At 41.3% G+C, this 21,683-nt stretch overlaps 1 protein-coding gene across 1 annotated transcript; it reads right to left on the reverse strand.

Annotated features, from left to right (window-relative positions):
• Positions 1 to 5,260: 5,260 nt before the first annotated feature.
• On the reverse strand, positions 5,261 to 11,216 carry LOC121192477 (NACHT, LRR and PYD domains-containing protein 12-like; the record flags this gene model as incomplete). The annotated part of the gene is made up of 4 exons (XM_041054213.1): positions 5,261 to 5,429; positions 6,876 to 7,049; positions 9,445 to 9,618; positions 11,065 to 11,216. Coding segments are annotated over 4 exons (669 nt in total), but the record flags the coding sequence as incomplete, so codon positions are not given.
• Between the last annotated feature and the right edge of the window lie 10,467 nt (positions 11,217 to 21,683).

Below are 21,683 nucleotides of genomic sequence, written 5' to 3' on the forward strand. Positions count from 1 at the left end.
CTCGTCCTCTCTCAACACACACACCGTCCTCTTCACTCTCTCCTTTAGAAAGATCCCAGCCTCCATCTGTTGAGAGAAGAAGACAGACAACAGAGGTGATAAATCAGTGTTTACAGAGACTCACTTCATCAGCTGTCAGTCACTGATGCAGCACATCCAGTATAAAGAGCAGCAGGGACTTCAGTCCTGTTCAGAGCAGAAGTGGAGCAGCTGTGTAGTGTAGCAGCTTCCTCTCAGCTCTCATGTTAACGTATTGGAGTGAAGACACTGAGCTGGAAGCTCACACACCTGCAGAGACTTTTAGCATCAAGTCTGTTTACTCTGAACATTTCACTCAAGTCCACAGTGGAAATAAACTGCTGAGTCATGAAGCTTCATTACTGCACAAACAGTTTAGTGATGGATTCACTGCTGTTACATGTCAACTCATGTTCCATTTAAAGAAAGAGTCTCTGTGTGTTGATGAACATCTGATCTGCTTCTGAAATATCAGCTGACAAATAAACATGGAGGCTGTCACTGAAAGTATCTGACAGATGGACAGATATACAGATGTGATCACTGGACTTCAGCAGAGGTTCTGCTCTGTATCAGACCACATGCTGACAAAATGTCATGATGCTTCTCTGAAATCAGAGCCAGTGATTTGCAGGCTGCAGTCAGACTGATCTCAGAGCTGTGACAAAGATCAAACTCATCAATTCTTTAGTGTTGAAATGAGACAACAAACAGTCTCAGATTAGATGTGATGGTAGGACAGTTGGACCAATGAAGCCAACTGTCCCTACACATCCTGTGAGGCTGTCAGCTGTGATCCAGCTTTATTTCCTGTTGACATGAACACAACAACAGATCACAATTAGCTTGTGGCTGCTGTGATTGACTGACTGTCCTCTGTGTCTCTGTCTTTCTGTCCCATCCTGAGGCCTGTCCCCGTTCTCCTTTCACAGCTTCAATGAGGAAAACAGCCACTGAGAAGGTTGGAGGTTTACAGGAGACACTGGATCTTTGCTTTGATACAAACTGTGTTTAGTACAATACTGATGAAAGCAGCATGGACTGACTCCAACCCTCTACTGACCTCAGAGTCTCCAGTCCACAGTCTGGACTCTCCACAAGATCAGACAGATCCTTCACTCCTGAATCCTGCAGCTTGTTTCCCCACAGGTCCAGGTGTCTCAGATGGGAGGGGTTGGACTTCAGAGCTGAGGCCAGAGAAGCACAGCTGATCTCTGACAACCTGCAGTTGATCAACCTGAATAAAGAATAAAAGATGTGAGTTTAGGAGACAAAGTTCCTGCTTGAAAGCGTTGAGTGTTTCATCATCTGTTCAGAGCTGAAGAAGGTTGAGAATGTACAAGTTTGGAAAATGGAAACTCCAAACACCTGAACCAACAGGATGCAGCTTAAAAACAGTCAGATACTAAAAGTCAAACACAGCTCTCATTAACTTCAGTCACTATAAACATCACAGATCATAAAGCAAAGAGTGAAGAAACATTTCTTTCTGTCTTAATGTGGAATATTTGCTTTGTATGTGAAGAAATATAAAAGTCAACTGAAGGTGAAGATGAAATTGTTCCAAAGTAAAGAGTCAATTAGCAAGTGTTGGATTTTGAATCTTCATTCAATGAGTTTGAAATATGAAGCTGAACAAGATGCTCAGTGTGGATCAGCATCAAATCTCTGAGCTCAAATCTCCTTCAAAAAGTCCCACATTCACACTCAGGTTTAACAGTTTGGAAGAAAGTTTTCAAAGTGTTCACTAAGGTTTCAAATGAAATCTTTTATATTGTGTGAAATCATAGTTTGAGCCTTTGATGTTTTGAGTGTGACTGAAGTTTGTGTTGAGAGTTTGAGAAGCTGCAGACATTCAGCACATGTGCAGTGTGTTGAAGGAGACATTTCATCACATTCCAGTCATGTGTCTTTGGTCCAAAGCAAGTTCAGCTTCATCCAACACTCTCTGCTCACACATTTGAATCTGCTGTTCCAGCATTGCATTCTGGGATTCCTGGCCCCACCTTCCTGGTGGCTGTCAGCGTCCCACAGTTTGTGTCGGTGTGACAAAGACACAGTGGGACGTTGACACCCAGTGGGCTCAGTGATTGGTCGGCTGTGTGGAGCTGAGAAAGGAGCCAGGGTTTGAACTTCTCTCTCTGCTCTGTTTTCATTGCTTCCACAAATATTTGTGTCCCTGTTCAGCTCAGCAGCTGAGTGTAGCTCTATGAATGTCTTCAGGAGACACTGTGTGAAAATGTCCTCTCCGTATTTAAACCATGGTGACGTGTCCTCTCTGTGACAGCAGGCTTTTCACTGTGCCTGTGAGTGAGGCCATTGGGAGCAGCTATGAACACTTGTGCCTTCAGACCTGCTCACACGTGTTGTACAGATCAGTTCTTGTCAAACATCCTGATCTCAATGAGACTTTGTGAATAACACAAGCTCAACTCAGTCAAACTGCTGACACTGTCAATGTGGACTGTAAGAGTCAGAATCCAAATCATTTTCAAAGCTTTAAAAATCACTTTGAAAATCAGAGTCAGCACTTTCACAACTTCCTTTCAACCATTTCACACTTTGAATGTTAGAAATTCTGAAGGAGATTTGACCTAATAAATACTGAATAAAGCACAACTTTCACATCATATTCATCTCAGCACACAAGTAAACAATGGAGTCTGACCTCAGAGTCTCCAGTCCACAGTCTGGACTCTGCAGAAAACCACACAGATCCTTCACTCCTGAATCCTGCAGGTTGTTTCCACTCAGGTCCAGGTGTCTCAGATGGGAGGGGTTGGACTTCAGAGCTGAGGCCAGAGAAGCACAGCTGATCTCTGACAAACTGCACCAACTCAACCTGAATAAAGAATAAAAGATGTGAGTTTAGGAGACAAAGTTCCTGCTTGAAAGCGTTGAGTGTTTCATCATCTGTTCAGAGCTGAAGAAGGTTGAGAATGTACAAGTTTGGAAAATGGAAACTCCAAACACCTGAACCAACAGGATGCAGCTTAAAAACAGTCAGATACTAAAAGTCAAACACAGCTCTCATTAATATGAATGACAACATGCTGCTGCTTCAATAAAGACATAGTGACTTCAGCTCTTAAACTCTTCCAGCTCCACCAGTGGCTCCATCTATACAAACTCATGTTGTTGACATTTGTTTCAGATTCTACTAAAGATCCTAAAGTTTTGACAGAGAACAAACATGTCAGGCTGAAGTTTGGAGGAAAGTCAACAAATGATTGAGACAAAATGGAAAAGATTTTCACTTCATGTAACAGTGACGACATTTAACAAACATGCTGAGTCAGCTCTGGAAAAAAATGAAGAGACCACTGCAAAATGATCAGTTTCTCCGTTGTTACTATTTATAGGTATGTGTTTGAGTAAAAAGAACATTTTTGTTTTATTCTATAAACTACTGACAACATTTCTCCCAAATTCCAAATAAAAATATGATCATTTAGAGCATTTATTTGCAGAAAATGACAAATGGTCAAAATAACAAAAAAGATGCAGTGTTCTCAAACCTCACATAATGAAAAGAAAACAAGTTCATATTCATTTTTAAACAACACAATACTAATGTTTTAAGTTAGGAAGAGTTCAGAAATCAATATTTGGTGGAATAATCCCGATTTTCAATCACATCTTTCAAGCATCTTGCCATGCTCTCCACCAGTCTTTCACGTTGCTGTTGTGTGACTTTATGCCACTCCTGATGCAAACATTCAAGCAGCTCAGGTATATTTGATAGCTTGTGACCATCCATCCTCCTCTTGATCACATTCCAGAGGTTTTCAATTGGGTTCAGGTCTGGAGATTGGGCTGGTCCTTCATCCACACCTTGATTGACCAAGCTGTGTGACATGGAGCATTGTCCAGCTGGAAAATACAATCCTCAGAGTTGGGGAACATTGTCAGAGCAGAAGGAAGCAAGTTTTCTTCCAAGATAACCTTGTACGTAGCTTGATTCATGCGTCCTTCGCAAAGACGAATCTGCCTGATTACAGCCTTGCTGAAGCACATCACCCATCCTCCACCAAATTTCACAGTGGGTGTGAGACACTGTGGCTTGTAGGCCTCTCCAGGTCTCCGTCTAACTATTAGATGACCAGGTATTGGGCAAAGCTGAAAATTGGACTCATCAGTGAGGATGACCTTACTCCAGTCCTCTATGGTCCAATCCTTATGGTCTTTTGCAAACCTCAGCCTGGCTCTTCTTTGCTTCTCATAGATGAAGGGTTTATTTCTAGCTTTACACGACTTGAGCTCTGCCCCTAGAAGCTTGTTTCGAGCCGTTCTCACCGTGCACTTCACCCCAGCTGCCATTTGCCATTCTTTTTGTAGGTTACTTGATGTCATCCTACGGTTGCTGAGTGACATTGGAATGAGTTGACGGTCATCCTGGTCAGTGGAGAGTGGTTTCGCCCTCTGCCAGCCTGTAGCTTTGTTGTCCCCAGTGTCTGCTGCTTGACCTTGTTCTTATGAACAGTCAACTTAGAAATTTAAAGGATGGAAGCAACCTGACGCTCACTGTATCCCTCTGCCAGTAAAGCCAGAATTTTCCTCTTTTTTCTCTCTTTTCCTCAAACAAAACTTTTCTTTTCAACTGTTTTGCCATGGTCAATAGTTCTTTTTTTGATTGCTATTACTTTTGAGGTACTACCAGCACTGTTTGTGCCATCCATCCAGTCCTATTGCAAGAGCATAGTGATGACCACAGCAGTGGTTTTTATACTTTTCCTCATTAAATAGGATTTGGTTCAGGTGATCACCTAATCAGTACCTCATTAAGTAGACTGAGGTGTGCTTGTGTTGGAATTCAACATACACAGGAATGGAATGGCTGTCATACCTGTAGAGATATTGATTTCAGAAGAATTTGCAGTGGTCTCTCAATTTTTTCCAGAGCTGTATCTGAGTCACTTTGACTTTAGTCTCATCACTTTCTAGTCGTGTTGGAAGAAGAAAATACTGAATATATATTTGTTGATGTGAGTGTGGAAAAAACTTGGATGTGATTTAAAGAGTGAAGCTTTTTTCTTGTTAAATGAAGCTTTGAAATCTGTAGCTCAACATTGCTCTGCCACAGTCAGTGGACTAAACCACAGAAGAAGAAAACAGACTTTACCATGAAGATCCTCAGTGTGGATCAGTATAATATCAGTGTGATGTCTGCACTTTACTGTCAGCACAACTTTCACATCATATTCATCTCAGCACACAAGTAAACAATGGAGTCTGACCTCAGAGTCTCCAGTCCACAGTCTGGACTCTGCAGAAAACCACACAGATGCTTCACTCCTGAATCCTGCAGCTTGTTTTCACTCAGGTCCAGGTGTCTCAGATGGGAGGGGTTGGACTTCAGAGCTGAGGCCAGAGAAGCACAGCTGATCTCTGACAAACTGCAGCAACTCAACCTGAATAAAGAATAAAAGATGTGAGTTTAGGAGACAAAGTTCCTGCTTGAAAGCGTTGAGTGTTTCATCATCTGTTCAGAGCTGAAGAAGGTTGAGAATGTACAAGTTTGGAAAATGGAAACTCCAAACACCTGAACCAACAGGATGCAGCTTAAAAACAGTCAGATACTAAAAGTCAAACACAGCTCTCATTAACTTCAGTCACTATAAACATCACAGATCATAAAGCAAAGAGTGAAGAAACATTTCTTTCTGTCTTAATGTGGAATATTTGCTTTGTATGTGAAGAAATATAAAAGTCAACTGAAGGTGAAGATGAAATTGTTCCAAAGTAAAGAGTCAATTAGCAAGTGTTGGATTTTGAATCTTCATTCAATGAGTTTGAAATATGAAGCTGAACAAGATGCTCAGTGTGGATCAGCATCAAATCTCTGAGCTCAAATCTCCTTCAAAAAGTCCCACATTCACACTCAGGTTTAACAGTTTGGAAGAAAGTTTTCAAAGTGTTCACTAAGGTTTCAAATGAAATCTTTCATATTGTGTGAAATCATAGTTTGAGCCTTTCATGTTTTGAGTGTGACTGAAGTTTGTGTTGAGAGTTTGAGAAGCTGCAGACATTCAGCACATGTGCAGTGTGTTGAATGAGACATTTCATCACATTCCAGTCATGTGTCTTTGGTCCAAAGCAAGTTCAGCTTCATCCAACACTCTCTGCTCACACATTTGAATCTGCTGTTCCAGCATTGCATTCTGGGATTCCTGGCCCCACCTTCCTGGTGGGTGTCAGCTTAGGGGGGGTCTGTGTCCCACAGTTTGTGTCCCTGTGACAAAGACACAGTGGGACGTTGACACCCAGTGGGCTCAGTGATTGGTCGGCTGTGTGGAGCTGAGAAAGGAGCCAGGGTTTGAACTTCTCTCTCTGCTCTGTTTTCATTGGTTCCACAAATATCTGTGTCCCTGTTCAGCTCAGCAGCTGAGTGTAGCTCTGTGAATGTCTTCAGGAGACACTGTGTGAAAATGTCCTCTCCGTATTTAAACCATGGTGACGTGTCCTCTCTGTGACAGCAGGCTTTTCACTGTGCCTGTGAGTGAGGCCATTGGGAGCAGCTATGAACACTTGTGCCTTCAGACCTGCTCACACGTGTTGTACAGATCAGTTCTTGTCAAACATCCTGATCTCAATGAGACTTTGTGAATAACACAAGCTCAACTCAGTCAAACTGCTGACACTGTCAATGTGGACTGTAAGAGTCAGAATCCAAATCATTTTCAAAGCTTTAAAAATCACTTTGAAAATCAGAGTCAGCACTTTCACAACTTCCTTTCAACCATTTCACACTTTGAATGTTAGAAATTCTGAAGGAGATTTGACCTAATAAATACTGAATAAAGCACAACTTTCACATCATATTCATCTCAGCACACAAGTAAACAATGGAGTCTGACCTCAGAGTCTCCAGTCCACAGTCTGGACTCTGCAGAAAACCACACAGATCCTTCACTCCTGAATCCTGCAGGTTGTTTCCTCTCAGGTCCAGGTGTCTCAGATGGGAGGGGTTGGACTTCAGAGCTGAGGCCAGAGAAGCACAGCTGATCTCTGACAAACTGCAGCCCCTCAACCTGAATAAAGAATAAAAGATGTGAGTTTAGGAGACAAAGTTCCTGCTTGAAAGCGTTGAGTGTTTCATCATCTGTTCAGAGCTGAAGAAGGTTGAGAATGTACAAGTTTGGAAAATGGAAACTCCAAACACCTGAACCAACAGGATGCAGCTTAAAAACAGTCAGATACTAAAAGTCAAACACAGCTCTCATTAATATGAATGACAACATGCTGCTGCTTCAATAAAGACATAGTGACTTCAGCTCTTAAACTCTTCCAGCTCCACCAGTGGCTCCATCTATACAAACTCATGTTGTTGACATTTGTTTCAGATTCTACTAAAGATCCGAAAGTTTTGACAGAGAACAAACATGTCAGGCTGAAGTTTGAAGGAAAGTCAACAAATGATTGAGACAAAATGGAAAAGATTTTCACTTCATGTAACAGTGACGACATTTAACAAACATGCTGAGTCAGCTCTGGAAAAAAATGAAGAGACCACTGCAAAATGATCAGTTTCTCCGTTGTTACTATTTATAGGTATGTGTTTGAGTAAAAAGAACATTTTTGTTTTATTCTATAAACTACTGACAACATTTCTCCCAAATTCCAAATAAAAATATGATCATTTAGAGCATTTATTTGCAGAAAATGACAAATGGTCAAAATAACAAAAAAGATGCAGTGTTCTCAAACCTCACATAATGAAAAGAAAACAAGTTCATATTCATTTTTAAACAACACAATACTAATGTTTTAAGTTAGGAAGAGTTCAGAAATCAATATTTGGTGGAATAATCCCGATTTTCAATCACATCTTTCAAGCATCTTGCCATGCTCTCCACCAGTCTTTCACGTTGCTGTTGTGTGACTTTATGCCACTCCTGATGCAAGAATTCAAGCAGCTCAGGTATATTTGATGGCTTGTGACCATCCATCCTCCTCTTGATCACATTCCAGAGGTTTTCAATTGGGTTCAGGTCTGGAGATTGGGCTGGTCCTTCATCCACACCTTGATTGACCAAGCTGTGTGACATGGAGCATTGTCCAGCTGGAAAATACAATCCTCAGAGTTGGGGAACATTGTCAGAGCAGAAGGAAGCAAGTTTTCTTCCAAGATAACCTTGTACGTAGCTTGATTCATGCGTCCTTCGCAAAGGCGAATCTGCCCGATTACAGCCTTGCTGAAGCACATCACCCATCCTCCACCAAATTTCACAGTGGGTGCGAGACACTGTGGCTTGTAGGCCTCTCCAGGTCTCCGTCTAACCATTAGATGACCAGGTATTGGGCAAAGCTGAAAATTGGACTCATCAGCGAGGGTGACCTTACTCCAGTCCTCTATGGTCCAATCCTTATGGTCTTTTGCAAACCTCAGCCTGGCTCTTCTTTGCTTCTCATTGATGAAGGGCTTATTTCTAGCTTTACACGACTTGAGCTCTGCCCCAAGAAGCTTGTTTCGAGCCGTTCTCACCGCGCACTTCACCCCAGCTGCCATTTGCCATTCTTTTTGTAGGTTACTTGATGTCATCCTACGGTTGCTGAGTGACATTGGAATGAGTTGACGGTCATCCTGGTCAGTGGAGAGTCGTTTCGCCCTCTGCCAGCCTGTAGCTTTGTTGTCCCCAGTGTCTGCTGCTTGACCTTGTTCTTATGAACAGTCAACTTAGAAATTTAAAGGATGGAAGCAACCTGACGCTCACTGTATCACTCTGCCAGTAAAGCCAGAATTTTCCTCTTTTTTCTCTCTTTTCCTCAAACAAAACTTTTCTTTTCAACTGTTTTGCCATGGTCAATAGTTATTTTATTGATTGCTATTACTTTTGAGGTACTACCAGCACTGTTTGTGCCATCCATCCAGTCCTATTGCAAGAGCATAGTGATGACCACAGCAGTGGTTTTTATACTTTTCCTCATTAAATAGGATTTGGTTCAGGTGATCACCTAATCAGTACCTCATTAAGTAGACTGAGGTGTGCTTGTGTTGGAATTCAACATACACAGGAATGGAATGGCTGTCATACCTGTAGAGATATTGATTTCCGAAGAATTTGAAGTGGTCTCTCAATTTTTTCCAGAGCTGTATCTGAGTCACTTTGACTTTAGTCTCATCACTTTCTCGTCGTGTTGGAAGAAGAAAATACTGAATATATATTTGTTGATGTGAGTGTGGAAAAAACTTGGATGTGATTTAAAGAGTGAAGCTTTTTTCTTGTTAAATGAAGCTTTGAAATCTGTAGCTCAACATTGCTCTGCCACAGTCAGTGGACTAAACCACAGAAGAAGAAAACAGACTTTACCATGAAGATCCTCAGTGTGGATCAGTATAATATCAGTGTGATGTCTGCACTTTACTGTCAGCACAACTTTCACATCATATTCATTTCAGCACACAAGTAAACAATGGAGTCTGACCTCAGAGTCTCCAGTCCACAGTCTGGACTCTGCAGAAAACCACACAGATGCTTCACTCCTGAATCCTGCAGGTTGTTTCCACTCAGGTCCAGGTGTCTCAGATGGGAGGAGTTGGACTTCAGAGCTGAGGCCAGAGAAGCACAGCTGATCTCTGACAAACTGCAGTTGATCAACCTGAATAAAGAATAAAAGATGTGAGTTTAGGAGACAAAGTTCCTGCTTGAAAGCGTTGAGTGTTTCATCATCTGTTCAGAGCTGAAGAAGGTTGAGAATGTACAAGTTTGGAAAATGGAAACTCCAAACACCTGAACCAACAGGATGCAGCTTAAAAACAGTCAGATACTAAAAGTCAAACACAGCTCTCATTAACTTCAGTCACTATAAACATCACAGATCATAAAGCAAAGAGTGAAGAAACATTTCTTTCTGTCTTAATGTGGAATATTTGCTTTGTATGTGAAGAAATATAAAAGTCAACTGAAGGTGAAGATGAAATTGTTCCAAAGTAAAGAGTCAATTAGCAAGTGTTGGATTTTGAATCTTCATTCAATGAGTTTGAAATATGAAGCTGAACAAGATGCTCAGTGTGGATCAGCATCAAATCTCTGAGCTCAAATCTCCTTCAAAAAGTCCCACATTCACACTCAGGTTTAACAGTTTGGAAGAAAGTTTTCAAAGTGTTCACTAAGGTTTCAAATCAAATCTTTCATATTGTGTGAAATAATAGTTTGAGCCTTTGATGTTTTGAGTGTGACTGAAGTTTGTGTTGAGAGTTTGAGAAGCTGCAGACATTCAGCACATGTGCAGTGTGTTGAATGAGACATTTCATCACATTCCAGTCATGTGTCTTTGGTCCAAAGCAAGTTCAGCTTCATCCAACACTCTCTGCTCACACATTTGAATCTGCTGTTCCAGCATTGCATTCTGGGATTCCTGGCCCCACCTTCCTGGTGGCTGTCAGCTTACGGGGGGTCTGTGTCCCACAGTTTGTGTCCCTGTGACAAAGACACAGTGGGATGTTGACACCCAGTGGGCTCAGTGATTGGTCGGCTGTGTGGAGCTGAGAAAGGAGCCAGGGTTTGAACTTCTCTCTCTGCTCTGTTTTCATTGCTTCCACAAATATTTGTGTCCCTGTTCAGCTCAGCAGCTGAGTGTAGCTCTATGAATGTCTTCAGGAGACACTGTGTGAAAATGTCCTCTCCGTATTTAAACCATGGTGACGTGTCCTCTCTGTGACAGCAGGCTTTTCACTGTGCCTGTGAGTGAGGCCATTGGGAGCAGCTATGAACACTTGTGCCTTCAGACCTGCTCACACGTGTTGTACAGATCAGTTCTTGTCAAACATCCTGATCTCAATGAGACTTTGTGAATAACACAAGCTCAACTCAGTCAAACTGCTGACACTGTCAATGTGGACTGTAAGAGTCAGAATCCAAATCATTTTCAAAGCTTTAAAAATCACTTTGAAAATCAGAGTCAGCACTTTCACAACTTCCTTTCAACCATTTCACACTTTGAATGTTAGAAATTCTGAAGGAGATTTGACCTAATAAATACTGAATAAAGCACAACTTTCACATCATATTCATCTCAGCACACAAGTAAACAATGGAGTCTGACCTCAGAGTCTCCAGTCCACAGTCTGGACTCTGCAGAAAACCACACAGATGATTCACTCCTGAATCCTGCAGGTTGTTTCCACTCAGGTCCAGGTGTCTCAGATGGGAGGGGTTGGACTTCAGAGCTGAGGCCAGAGAAGCACAGCTGATCTCTGACAAACTGCAGGAACTCAAACTGAATAAAGAATAAAAGATGTGAGTTTAGGAGACAAAGTTCCTGCTTGAAAGCGTTGAGTGTTTCATCATCTGTTCAGAGCTGAAGAAGGTTGAGAATGTACAAGTTTGGAAAATGGAAACTCCAAACACCTGAACCAACAGGATGCAGCTTAAAAACAGTCAGATACTAAAAGTCAAACACAGCTCTCATTAACTTCAGTCACTATAAACATCACAGATCATAAAGCAAAGAGTGAAGAAACATTTCTTTCTGTCTTAATGTGGAATATTTGCTTTGTATGTGAAGAAATATAAAAGTCAACTGAAGGTGAAGATGAAATTGTTCCAAAGTAAAGAGTCAATTAGCAAGTGTTGGATTTTCAATCTTCATTCAATGAGTTTGAAATATGAAGCTGAACAAGATGCTCAGTGTGGATCAGCATCAAATCTCTGAGCTCAAATCTCCTTCAAAAAGTCCCACATTCACACTCAGGTTTAACAGTTTGGAAGAAAGTTTTCAAAGTGTTCACTAAGGTTTCAAATGAAATCTTTCATATTGTGTGAAATCATAGTTTGAGCCTTTGATGTTTTGAGTGTGACTGAAGTTTGCATCAAATCTCTGAGCTCAAATTCAATTCAATTTTTTCAATTCAATTCAATTTTATTTATATAGCGCCTTCCACAGTCAAAATTGTCTCAAAGCGCTTTACAGAGACCCAGAGACTGACCCCAGAGCAAGCACTTAAGGCGACAGTGGCAAGGAAAACTCCCTTTTAACAGGAAGAAACCTTGAGCAGAACCTGGCTCAGATGGGGGACCCTCCTGCCGATGGCCGGGCTGGGTGAAAGGAGGAAAAGGAGGAAGATAGGACAGCTAGGAATGGAGGAGAGGGGGAGAAAGACATGCAGCATAATATAGACAATGTGGGTCAGTATTTACATTACAGTTAGTGAACAGTTATTGGACAATGTGTGCTCAGCAGATTAGAATTATGAAACAGAGCACGGAGGCAAAAAGCTGTCATGACTGGTAATTATTTACATTACAGTTTGCAAAGAATATTAATCCAATATTTATCTGTAGCAGAACGGAACATTAAACATGTTAGAAATAGATCATTGTAAACAATAAAAAGCAGCAGGTGGGTGGAGCCAGGACCATAGGACAAGCAGCTCCGGAGCCAGAGGTACCTGCAGAAAGGTACAGAGAAAGAGAGACCAGAGAGAAACAAACACAGGACTACGGGACAGAGAGGACACAGAGTTGATGACATGTAATAAAGGCTAATAAATTTGAGAGTGGGTCTGAGGAGAGAAAGAGAAAGAAGAAGAAGTGTGCAGTAAATCATGGGATGTCCCCCAGCAGCCTAGGCCTATAGCAGCATAACTAGGGGATGATTCAGTTGCCTGAGCCAGCCCTACTAAGGGCTATATCCTTAACTGTAACAGTGTCTATAGAGATAATTGTGACTAACTATAAGTTTAATAAATAACTAGGACTGTAACTACAACTAATTATAAGCTTTATCAAACAAGAAGGTTTTAAGCTTTGTTTTAAAATTAGAGAGGGTGTCTGCTTCCCGAACCCAAACTGGCAGTTGGTTCCATAGGAGAGGGGCCTGATAGCTAAAGGCTCGGCCTCCCATTCTACTTTTAGAGATTTTGGGAACCATAAGCAAACCTGCATTCTGGGAACGAAGCAATCTGTTAGGATGATATGGTACTATCAGCTCTTTGAGATATGAAGGAGCCTGGCCATTGAGGGCCTTATATGTAAGGAGAAGGATTGTAAAATCAATTCTGGATTTTACAGGAAGCCAATGAAGAGAAGTTAGTACAGGAGTAATGTGATCTCTCTTGCTAATTCCAGTCAGTACTCTCGCTGCAGCATTTTGGATCAGCTGGATGCTTTTTAGAGAGTTAACTGGACATCCTGATAATAGGGAATTACAGTAGTCCAGCCTAAAAGTAACAAAAGCATGGACTAATTTTTCAGCATCACTCTGCGACAGAATGTTCCTAATCTTACTGATATTGCGCAGGTGAAAGAAGGCGGTCCTAGAGACTTGTTTTATATGTGAGTTAAAGGACAGATCCTGATCAAAAATAACTCCAAGGTTCCTCACAGTCGTACTGGAGGCTAAATTAATGCCATCCAGAGTAACTATATGATTAGATAAACTGTTTCTGAGGTGTTTGGGACCAAACAAAATAACCTCAGTTTTGTCTGAATTCAGCAGAAGAAAGTTACAGGTCATCCAGGCCTTTATGTCTTTAAGACATGCCTGAAGTATGGTTAACTGATCTGTTTCGTCTGGTTTCATAGATAAATATAGCTGGGTATCATCCGCATAGCAATGGAAATTTATTCCATGCTTCCTGATAATATTGCCTAGGGGAAGCATGTATAAGGTGAACAGTATCGGTCCAAGCACAGAACCCTGTGGAACTCCATGACTTACTCTGGTATATATGGAGGGATCATCATTAACATGAACAAACTGGTATCTATCTGATAGATATGATTTAAACCAGCCTAGTGCTGTTCCTTTAATCCCAATAACATGTTCCAATCTATCCAATAGGATATTATGATCAATGGTGTCAAATGCAGCACTAAGATCTAGCAGGACAAGTATAGAAACGAGTCCATTATCTGATGCTATAAGAAGGTCGTTGGTAACTTTCACCAGTGCTGTCTCTGTGCTATGATGAACTCTAAATCCTGACTGAAAAACTTCAAACAAACCGTTCCTATGTAGATGATCACACAACTGAGTTGCAACAGCCTTTTCAAGAATTTTAGAATTAAAGGGGAGATTGGATATAGGTCTATAGTTTGCCAAAATGTCAGAGTCCAGAGAAGGCTTTTTAAGTAAAGGTTTGATAACTGCAACCTTAAAAGCCTGTGGGACATATCCTGTAACCAACGAGAGATTTATCTGATCTAATATGTGAGTGCCAATCAAAGGCAACACATCTTTAAGAAGTCTGGTCGGGATAGGATCCAAAAGACATGTTGATGATTTAGATTTAGAAACTATTGAAGTCAATTCAGCTAGATCTATGGGAGAGAAACAGTCTAACGACAAATCAGGACTGGCAGACATTTCTAAAGATGCTGTTCTAGACATACCTACATCATTAACAGTTGTAGGCAGGATGAGATGGATTCTGTCTCTAATGTCTACTATTTTGTTGCTAAAGAAGCTCATAAAGTCATTACTAGTGAGAGCTAGAGGGATGGATGGTACAACAGAGCTATGGCTCTTTGTCAGCCTGGCTACAGTGCTGAAAAGAAACCTAGGGTTGTTCTTGTTTTCCTCTATTAATGATGAGTAATAGGCAGTTCTTGCCTTACGAAGGGCTTTTTTATACGTTATAAAGCTGTCTTTCCAGGCTAGGCGGAATTCCTCTAAAAGAGTGGATAACCATTTCCTTTCCAGCTTTCGTGATATCTGCTTTAAAGTACGTATTTGTGAATTGTACCATGGAGCTAGCTTCCTCTGATTACTGACCTTCTTTTTCAAAGGGGCAACAGAGTCAAGGGTTGAACGCAATGAAGCAGCAGTATTATCAACTAGATAGTCTATATCTGCTGGAGTAACGTTTAGGCCATTGCCCTCTGTAAAACTGGGATATGGCAGCGGAGATAATAAAGATGGAATAGCTTCCTTATATTTGATAACAGCATTATCAGACAGAAATCTACAGTAGTTAATTTTTTTCTCAGATGCTGTGCAGTTCATTATTGTAAATTCAAATGTTACTAAAGAATGATCAGATAAAACAGGATTCTGAGGGAATACTGTCAAATATTCAGCTTCTATGCCATAGGTTAGTACAAGATCAAGGGTGTGATTAAAACAGTGAGTTGGTTTGTTAACATTTTGTAAAAAGCCAATTGAGTCTAATACTGAATAGAAAGCAGTCTTAAGGCTGTCATTGTGGGTATCGACATGAATATTAAAGTCGCCCACTATAATTACTCTATCCGTACTAAGCACTAAATCAGATAAAAATTCAGTGAATTCAGACAAAAACTCTGAGTACGCAGCAGGTGGACGATACACCACAGCAAATAGTACTGGTTTTTCTGTCTTCCAATTTGGATGTGAGAGGCTGAGGATAAGGCTTTCAAATGTACTATATTTCGGCTTAGGTCTAGGATTAATTAATACACTTGAGTGGTAGATTGCTGCCACTCCTCCTCCTCGGCCTGTGCCTCGAGGAATGTGATAATTAATATGACTAGCAGGGGTTGACTCATTTAGACTGACATACTCTTCCTCCTGCAGCCAGGTCTCAGTCAGACAGAATAAATCAATCTGCTGATCCATTATCAAATCATTCACTAACAGAGATTTAGACAAGAGAGATCTAATGTTTAATAGCCCACATCTGATTGTGGTGTTTTTAGGTTCAGATGCTTTTGTAGTATAATTTTTTTTGAGGTTTTTATGAGTAACACCTCTTGCATTTTTTAATTTATGCACTTTTTGTTGACGGGGAGCAGACACAGTCTCTATAGGATAAAGGGAATCGTTAGAATGGTAGGAATAATAAGAATCATGAGAATCATGGGTGGGTGACAGCTCTAGAGAAACTGCAGAGAAGCGTGTAGGACTGCAACTCTGCATCCTGGTCTCAACTCTGGGTTGTCATGACTTTGGTTTTCTAATGAAATCTGTCATATTTCTAGATATGAGAGCTGCACCATCCAAAGTTGGATGGATGCCGTCTCTCCTAATCAGACCAGGTTTTCCCCAAAAAGTTTTCCAGTTATCAATGAAGGCTACGTCGTTTGCTGGACACCACCTAGACAGCCAGCGACGGAGTGAAGACATGCGGCTAAACATGTCATCACTGGTCAAATCGGGCAGGGGTCCAGAGAAAACTACAGTTCTCTCTCAAAAAGTCCCACATTCACACTCAGGTTTAACAGTTTGGAAGAAAGTTTTCAAAGTGTTCACTAAGGTTTCAAATCAAATCTTTCATATTGTGTGAAATCATAGTTTGAGCCTTTGATGTTTTGAGTGTGACTGAAGTTTGTGTTGAGAGTTTGAGAAGCTGCAGACATTCAGCACATGTGCAGTGTGTTGAATGAGACATTTCATCACATTCCAGTCATGTGTCTTTGGTCCAAAGCAAGTTCAGCTTCATCCAACACTGTCTGCTCACACATTTGAATCTGCTGTTCCAGCATTGCATTCTGGGATTCCTGGCCCCACCTTCCTGGTGGGTGTCAGCATCCCACAGTTTGTGTCCCTGTGACAAAGACACAGTGGGACGTTGACACCCAGTGGGCTCAGTGATTGGTCGGCTGTGTGGAGCTGAGAAAGGAGCCAGGGTTTGAACTTCTCTCTCTGCTCTGTTTTCATTGCTTCCACAAATATTTGTGTCCCTGTTCAGCTCAGCAGCTGAGTGTAGCTCTATGAATGTCTTCAGGAGACACTGTGTGAAAATGTCCTGTCCGTATTTAAACCATGGTGACGTGTCCTCTCTGTGACAGCAGGCTTTTCACTGTGCCTGTGAGTGAGGCCATTGGGAGCAGCTATGAACACTTGTGCCTTCAGACCTGCTCACACGTGTTGTACAGATCAGTTCTTGTCAAACATCCTGATCTCAATGAGACTTTGTGAATAACACAAGCTCAACTCAGTCAAACTGCTGACACTGTCAATGTGGACTGTAAGAGTCAGAATCCAAATCATTTTCAAAGCTTTAAAAATCACTTTGAAAATCAGAGTCAGCACTTTCACAACTTCCTTTCAACCATTTCACACTTTGAATGTTAGAAATTCTGAAGGAGATTTGACCTAATAAATACTGAATAAAGCACAACTTTCACATCATATTCATCTCAGCACACAAGTAAACAATGGAGTCTGACCTCAGAGTCTCCAGTCCACAGTCTGGACTCTGCAGAAAACCACACAGATGATTCACTCCTGAATCCTGCAGGTTGTTTTCACTCAGGTCCAGGTGTCTCAGATGGGAGGGGTTGGACTTCAGAGCTGAGGCCAGAGAAGCACAGCTGATCTCTGACAAACTGCAGTAACTCAACCTGAATAAAGAATAAAAGATGTGAGTTTAGGAGACAAAGTTCCTGCTTGAAAGCGTTGAGTGTTTCATCATCTGTTCAGAGCTGAAGAAGGTTGAGAATGTACAAGTTTGGAAAATGGAAACTCCAAACACCTGAACCAACAGGATGCAGCTTAAAAACAGTCAGATACTAAAAGTCAAACACAGCTCTCATTAACTTCAGTTAGGGGTGGGTGATATGGCAAAAATATCACATCACGATTTTTTAATGGTAAAATCACAATCACGATTATATCACAGTTCATTTTTACAGTGAAGTTAATTTAGAACCAAACTATTCTCTATGTAAAAACTTAGCCCTAAATATAAAAGAGTCACCTCTTTCCACCGTTTGCTACTTCTCTCACACAGCGTGCTTTTATCAAAGCCTTGTGTTATAGTTGGTTGTTTCTGTGTAATGTCTTTAGCCGTTACCACTGGCTGATGTGTGGTTGGCCTCGCTGCTTGGCTCTCAGCTAATAGTTTCGGATGCTGCCTCTTCAGGTGGTTAAAGAGGTTCGTTGTGTTTGCGCTTTGTCGTTTGGAGAAAACCCAAACCAGTTCCATACGCAGTGTTGGGGAGTAACGGAATACATGTAACGGCGTTACGTATTCAGAGTACAAATTCAGAGTAACTGTATTCCATTACAGTTACAGTTTAAATAGATAGTATTCAGAATACAGTTACATTGTTGAAATCAATGGATTACGTGACGATACTTCTCTGTTTCAGGAGTTTATATTTATTCTCTAAAATGAACAAAGGCAACCCGATGCGTTTCCCAGAAGCCCCAGCTCCACGAAAACAAACGGAAATAAACGAGCTATTCACCTGATCAGTCGGTCAGAATGGAGTCGGACGAGGAGCAGCAGGAGCGAGAGCTTGAGCCGCAGCCGGCAAAACAGAGCCGGGACAGGAATGTGTTGGCCAAGACAGAAACACCGTTACATATTCTGAATACGTAACGCCGTTACATGAACTCCGTTACTCCCCAACACTGTCCATACGACTGAACTGGAGTTCTTTTTGGGGACCAACTCCAAGCTTTCACTTTCGTTGTCGGCCATGGCTACCCGCTACAGCTTGACTAAAACAGCGAGGCTAGTAAAAAAAAAAAAAAATCTGCACTGCTCGTACTTCGCCATGATTGGTTGGTCATGTTCACGTGAAGCGGGCTGTTAGTTGCCCAAGGAAAAAAAAAACCTTCTCGTGCGTCTGTGCGCAAGCATAGAGCTGCAATTAATAGAATGTGCCCTATATACGATAATACGATCTCTGTCCTCTGGCAGATCGTCAACACTTTCTAATCCTTCACGATCTAATATTGTCATATCGCACACCCCTAGTTAGTGGTGCATTGCTTTGCATGCACACTAGGCACCTCTATAGCAAAGCTATAGAGGTACCTAGTGTGCAATGCAAAGCAATGCACACTACTGTTCTCCCCGTTTTTCTTCTTCTTCTTCTTCCTTCCCGATTTTCGGTTCGTAACTCGTCCCACACCGTTGAGCGCATACTAACAAATGATACATCAAAACGTGCGGCTCGATCGGACTCGGTGTGCTTGTATTTTGTTCTCCAGAATATTCACGTTTCGCAAAGTTATTCGCAAAAAACTGCGAAAAATTGTCCCATAGAGAATGAATGGGAAATGGTCAAAAAAGTCGCAAATTCTCCCCTTTTTCAAACAGTATCTCCTCTGGCATACTTTCACCTAGAAACACCATTCAAACTGTAAAATGTAGACACAAGTCTCGTGTATTCGGGGTGTATTCAACTTTTTCAAAAGTTGTGTAGTTTTTGAACTGTGAGCCCTAATTGATCATGAGTGATTTTGAAAAAATTCAGGGTTTTCAATGAGTGTGTATTGCGGAATGTTCCAGGCTAGAGTGGGAGGTTAGAGTGGAGAGGCTTTGAAAAAACTCTCTGAAATTTTTTCTTTACACGACGACTACGGCCACAAATTTTACTGTAGAGCAGTGAAATTCTCCAAAGTTGTAGCCACACTTGTCCTCTCTCTCACAATGTGTTCATTTTTTCTGTAGGATTTACGGTTTTTCTTTGGCGTGCCTTTTAGTGACAAGAGGAGCTCTCAACTGCTCCATTGACTCCAATGTTAATTGAGAAGAGGATTTTTGGAGAAAAGCAGAAAATCCCCCTTTTTAAAACTTGCTGTAAAATCCACATTTTAGACAGTAGGACCATAATAAAAAATAGATTCAGGTCTTCCTTAAAGTCTTGTCTCTTTGATGGTCCAAATTGTTTAGCGATACCATGTTTTGTTTTTCCATGGATAGCAGTTGTTCGGCAGGCCCGATTCGGCCGAAAATGAGCTCGTCAGAGCACCTGTGAGCTGCCTCAGCGGAGGGAAAGCTCATCCCTATGGCAACCGTGACTGCAAGAGCTGTGGCTCTCTCTCTCCCTGTAACAACTCTATGTCTCTCTGTCTTTGTAATTAGAACTGTAGGAGAACTATAAGGGTCAAAAGGGGGCTGTGCATAGCACAGCCCCCTTTTGACACAGACACAGATATAGACAGACTGACACACACAAAGTCAATATTGTGCGGTGCTGGTGCACCGCACAATATTGACAGAGGCACACAAACACAAACACACACACACACACAATAGTCAATACTGGGTTGTGCGAAGCACAACCCAGTATTGACACAGACCCACTCAGGCACACACAGACACACACAAACACAGACACACACATAGACAGACTGACACACACAAAGCCAATATTGTGCGGTGCGCCAGCACCGCACAATATTGACAGAGGCACTCAAACACAGACACACGCACAGACTCATACACACACACACAATAGTCAATACTGGGTTGTGCGAAGCACAACCCAGTATTGACACAGACCCACTCAGGCACACACAGACAAACACAAACACAGACACACACAGACAGACAGACAGACACACACACACGCACACACACATTCAGACACACACACACACAATAGTGTCAATACTGGGTTTTGCGAAGCACACAACATTACTAGCGGTGCAATGCACCACTCTCGCGATTTCCCAAAGGGAAATTGTCTAGTATATGTATATTATGTGTACATAACTATACACTGCTGCACAACTGTACATACCACCATTAGAGAACCATGGCTCTATTTTTCTATTATAAATGTACACACTGCACACCTGACAGGTTATATTTTTACATTGTATATATTATTGTACATATTATTCTCCTCCCTGTTATTTTTTTAATCTTATTATTAATATTATTGTTATTTTTCTTGTCATATATATATATATGACATATATACACATATATGATATATATACACATTCACTCTTTATGTCTTTATACCTTGTTACACTGTATTTTGTAGAGTTGCTAAGTGCTGCCAGTTAGCTGTCAACTTGTCCTTTCCTTTCTTTTTGTGACTGTTTTACTTGCTGCTGTAACAACAATTTCCCCCTGAGGGATGAATAAAGTATATCTATCTATCTATCTATAAACCAACAGTGTGGTCCTTTAAGTCTTTGCTCCTTAACACGTTTATCAAGTCATTTCAACTCAATGAGAAAAGACCACAATTTACCACACTTGTGTTAAATATCAAAACGCACGCACACACACACACACACACACACACACACACACACACACACACAGAATCACTGAATGAACTTCAAGTGTTTTTCAATTGATTGGCACAAATATCAGTTGTGAAGATCTTCTGTATATTGTTGTGATAAAAATGGACTTTGAACAACTCACACTGGACATTTTCTACACTTCATTAAGAAAACATTAGTCTGCTGACTGTGACAAATACAAGTGTGTGAGTTCTGAAGGTTTCATTGAAGTCAACAGACGTTATTCATGACAACTGACTGAAATGAAGTGAAACTGAAGGAATAATTCTTAGTCTGAGAAAAGTCACAACATGGAACAACAACTATTTCAAATCTCATTCATTCAAGATGAATGGATTCAAGTTCTGGATGAAGATAAATCAGGTTCAGTTGTGGATTAAAGATATAAGATCTACAACAGTAACAGACAGTGAACTGACCTCAGACTCTCCAGTCTACAGTGTGGACTCTTCAATCCAGCAGACAGAAGCTTTACCCCTGAATCCTGCAGCTTGTTGTTGTTACTCAGGTCCAGGTCTCTCAGACTAGAGGACTGGGAGCTGAGAACTGAGGACAGAGCTTCACAGCTTCTCTCTGAGAGGTTACAGCTGCTCAGTCTGAAGAGGAAACAATGAAGAAAAAGTCAAATAACATTTGTGTTGAAAGGGCAATCAAAGGAACAAAACTCTCAGTTTGCTCTGCAGCTCACAGCAAACTAACAGACCTGCATTTGAAAACTGGGCCAAACATCAAACACAGAT

Source organism: Toxotes jaculatrix, chromosome 13, assembly GCF_017976425.1.
Source record: "Toxotes jaculatrix isolate fToxJac2 chromosome 13, fToxJac2.pri, whole genome shotgun sequence".
Classification (NCBI taxonomy): Eukaryota; Metazoa; Chordata; class Actinopteri; family Toxotidae; genus Toxotes; species Toxotes jaculatrix.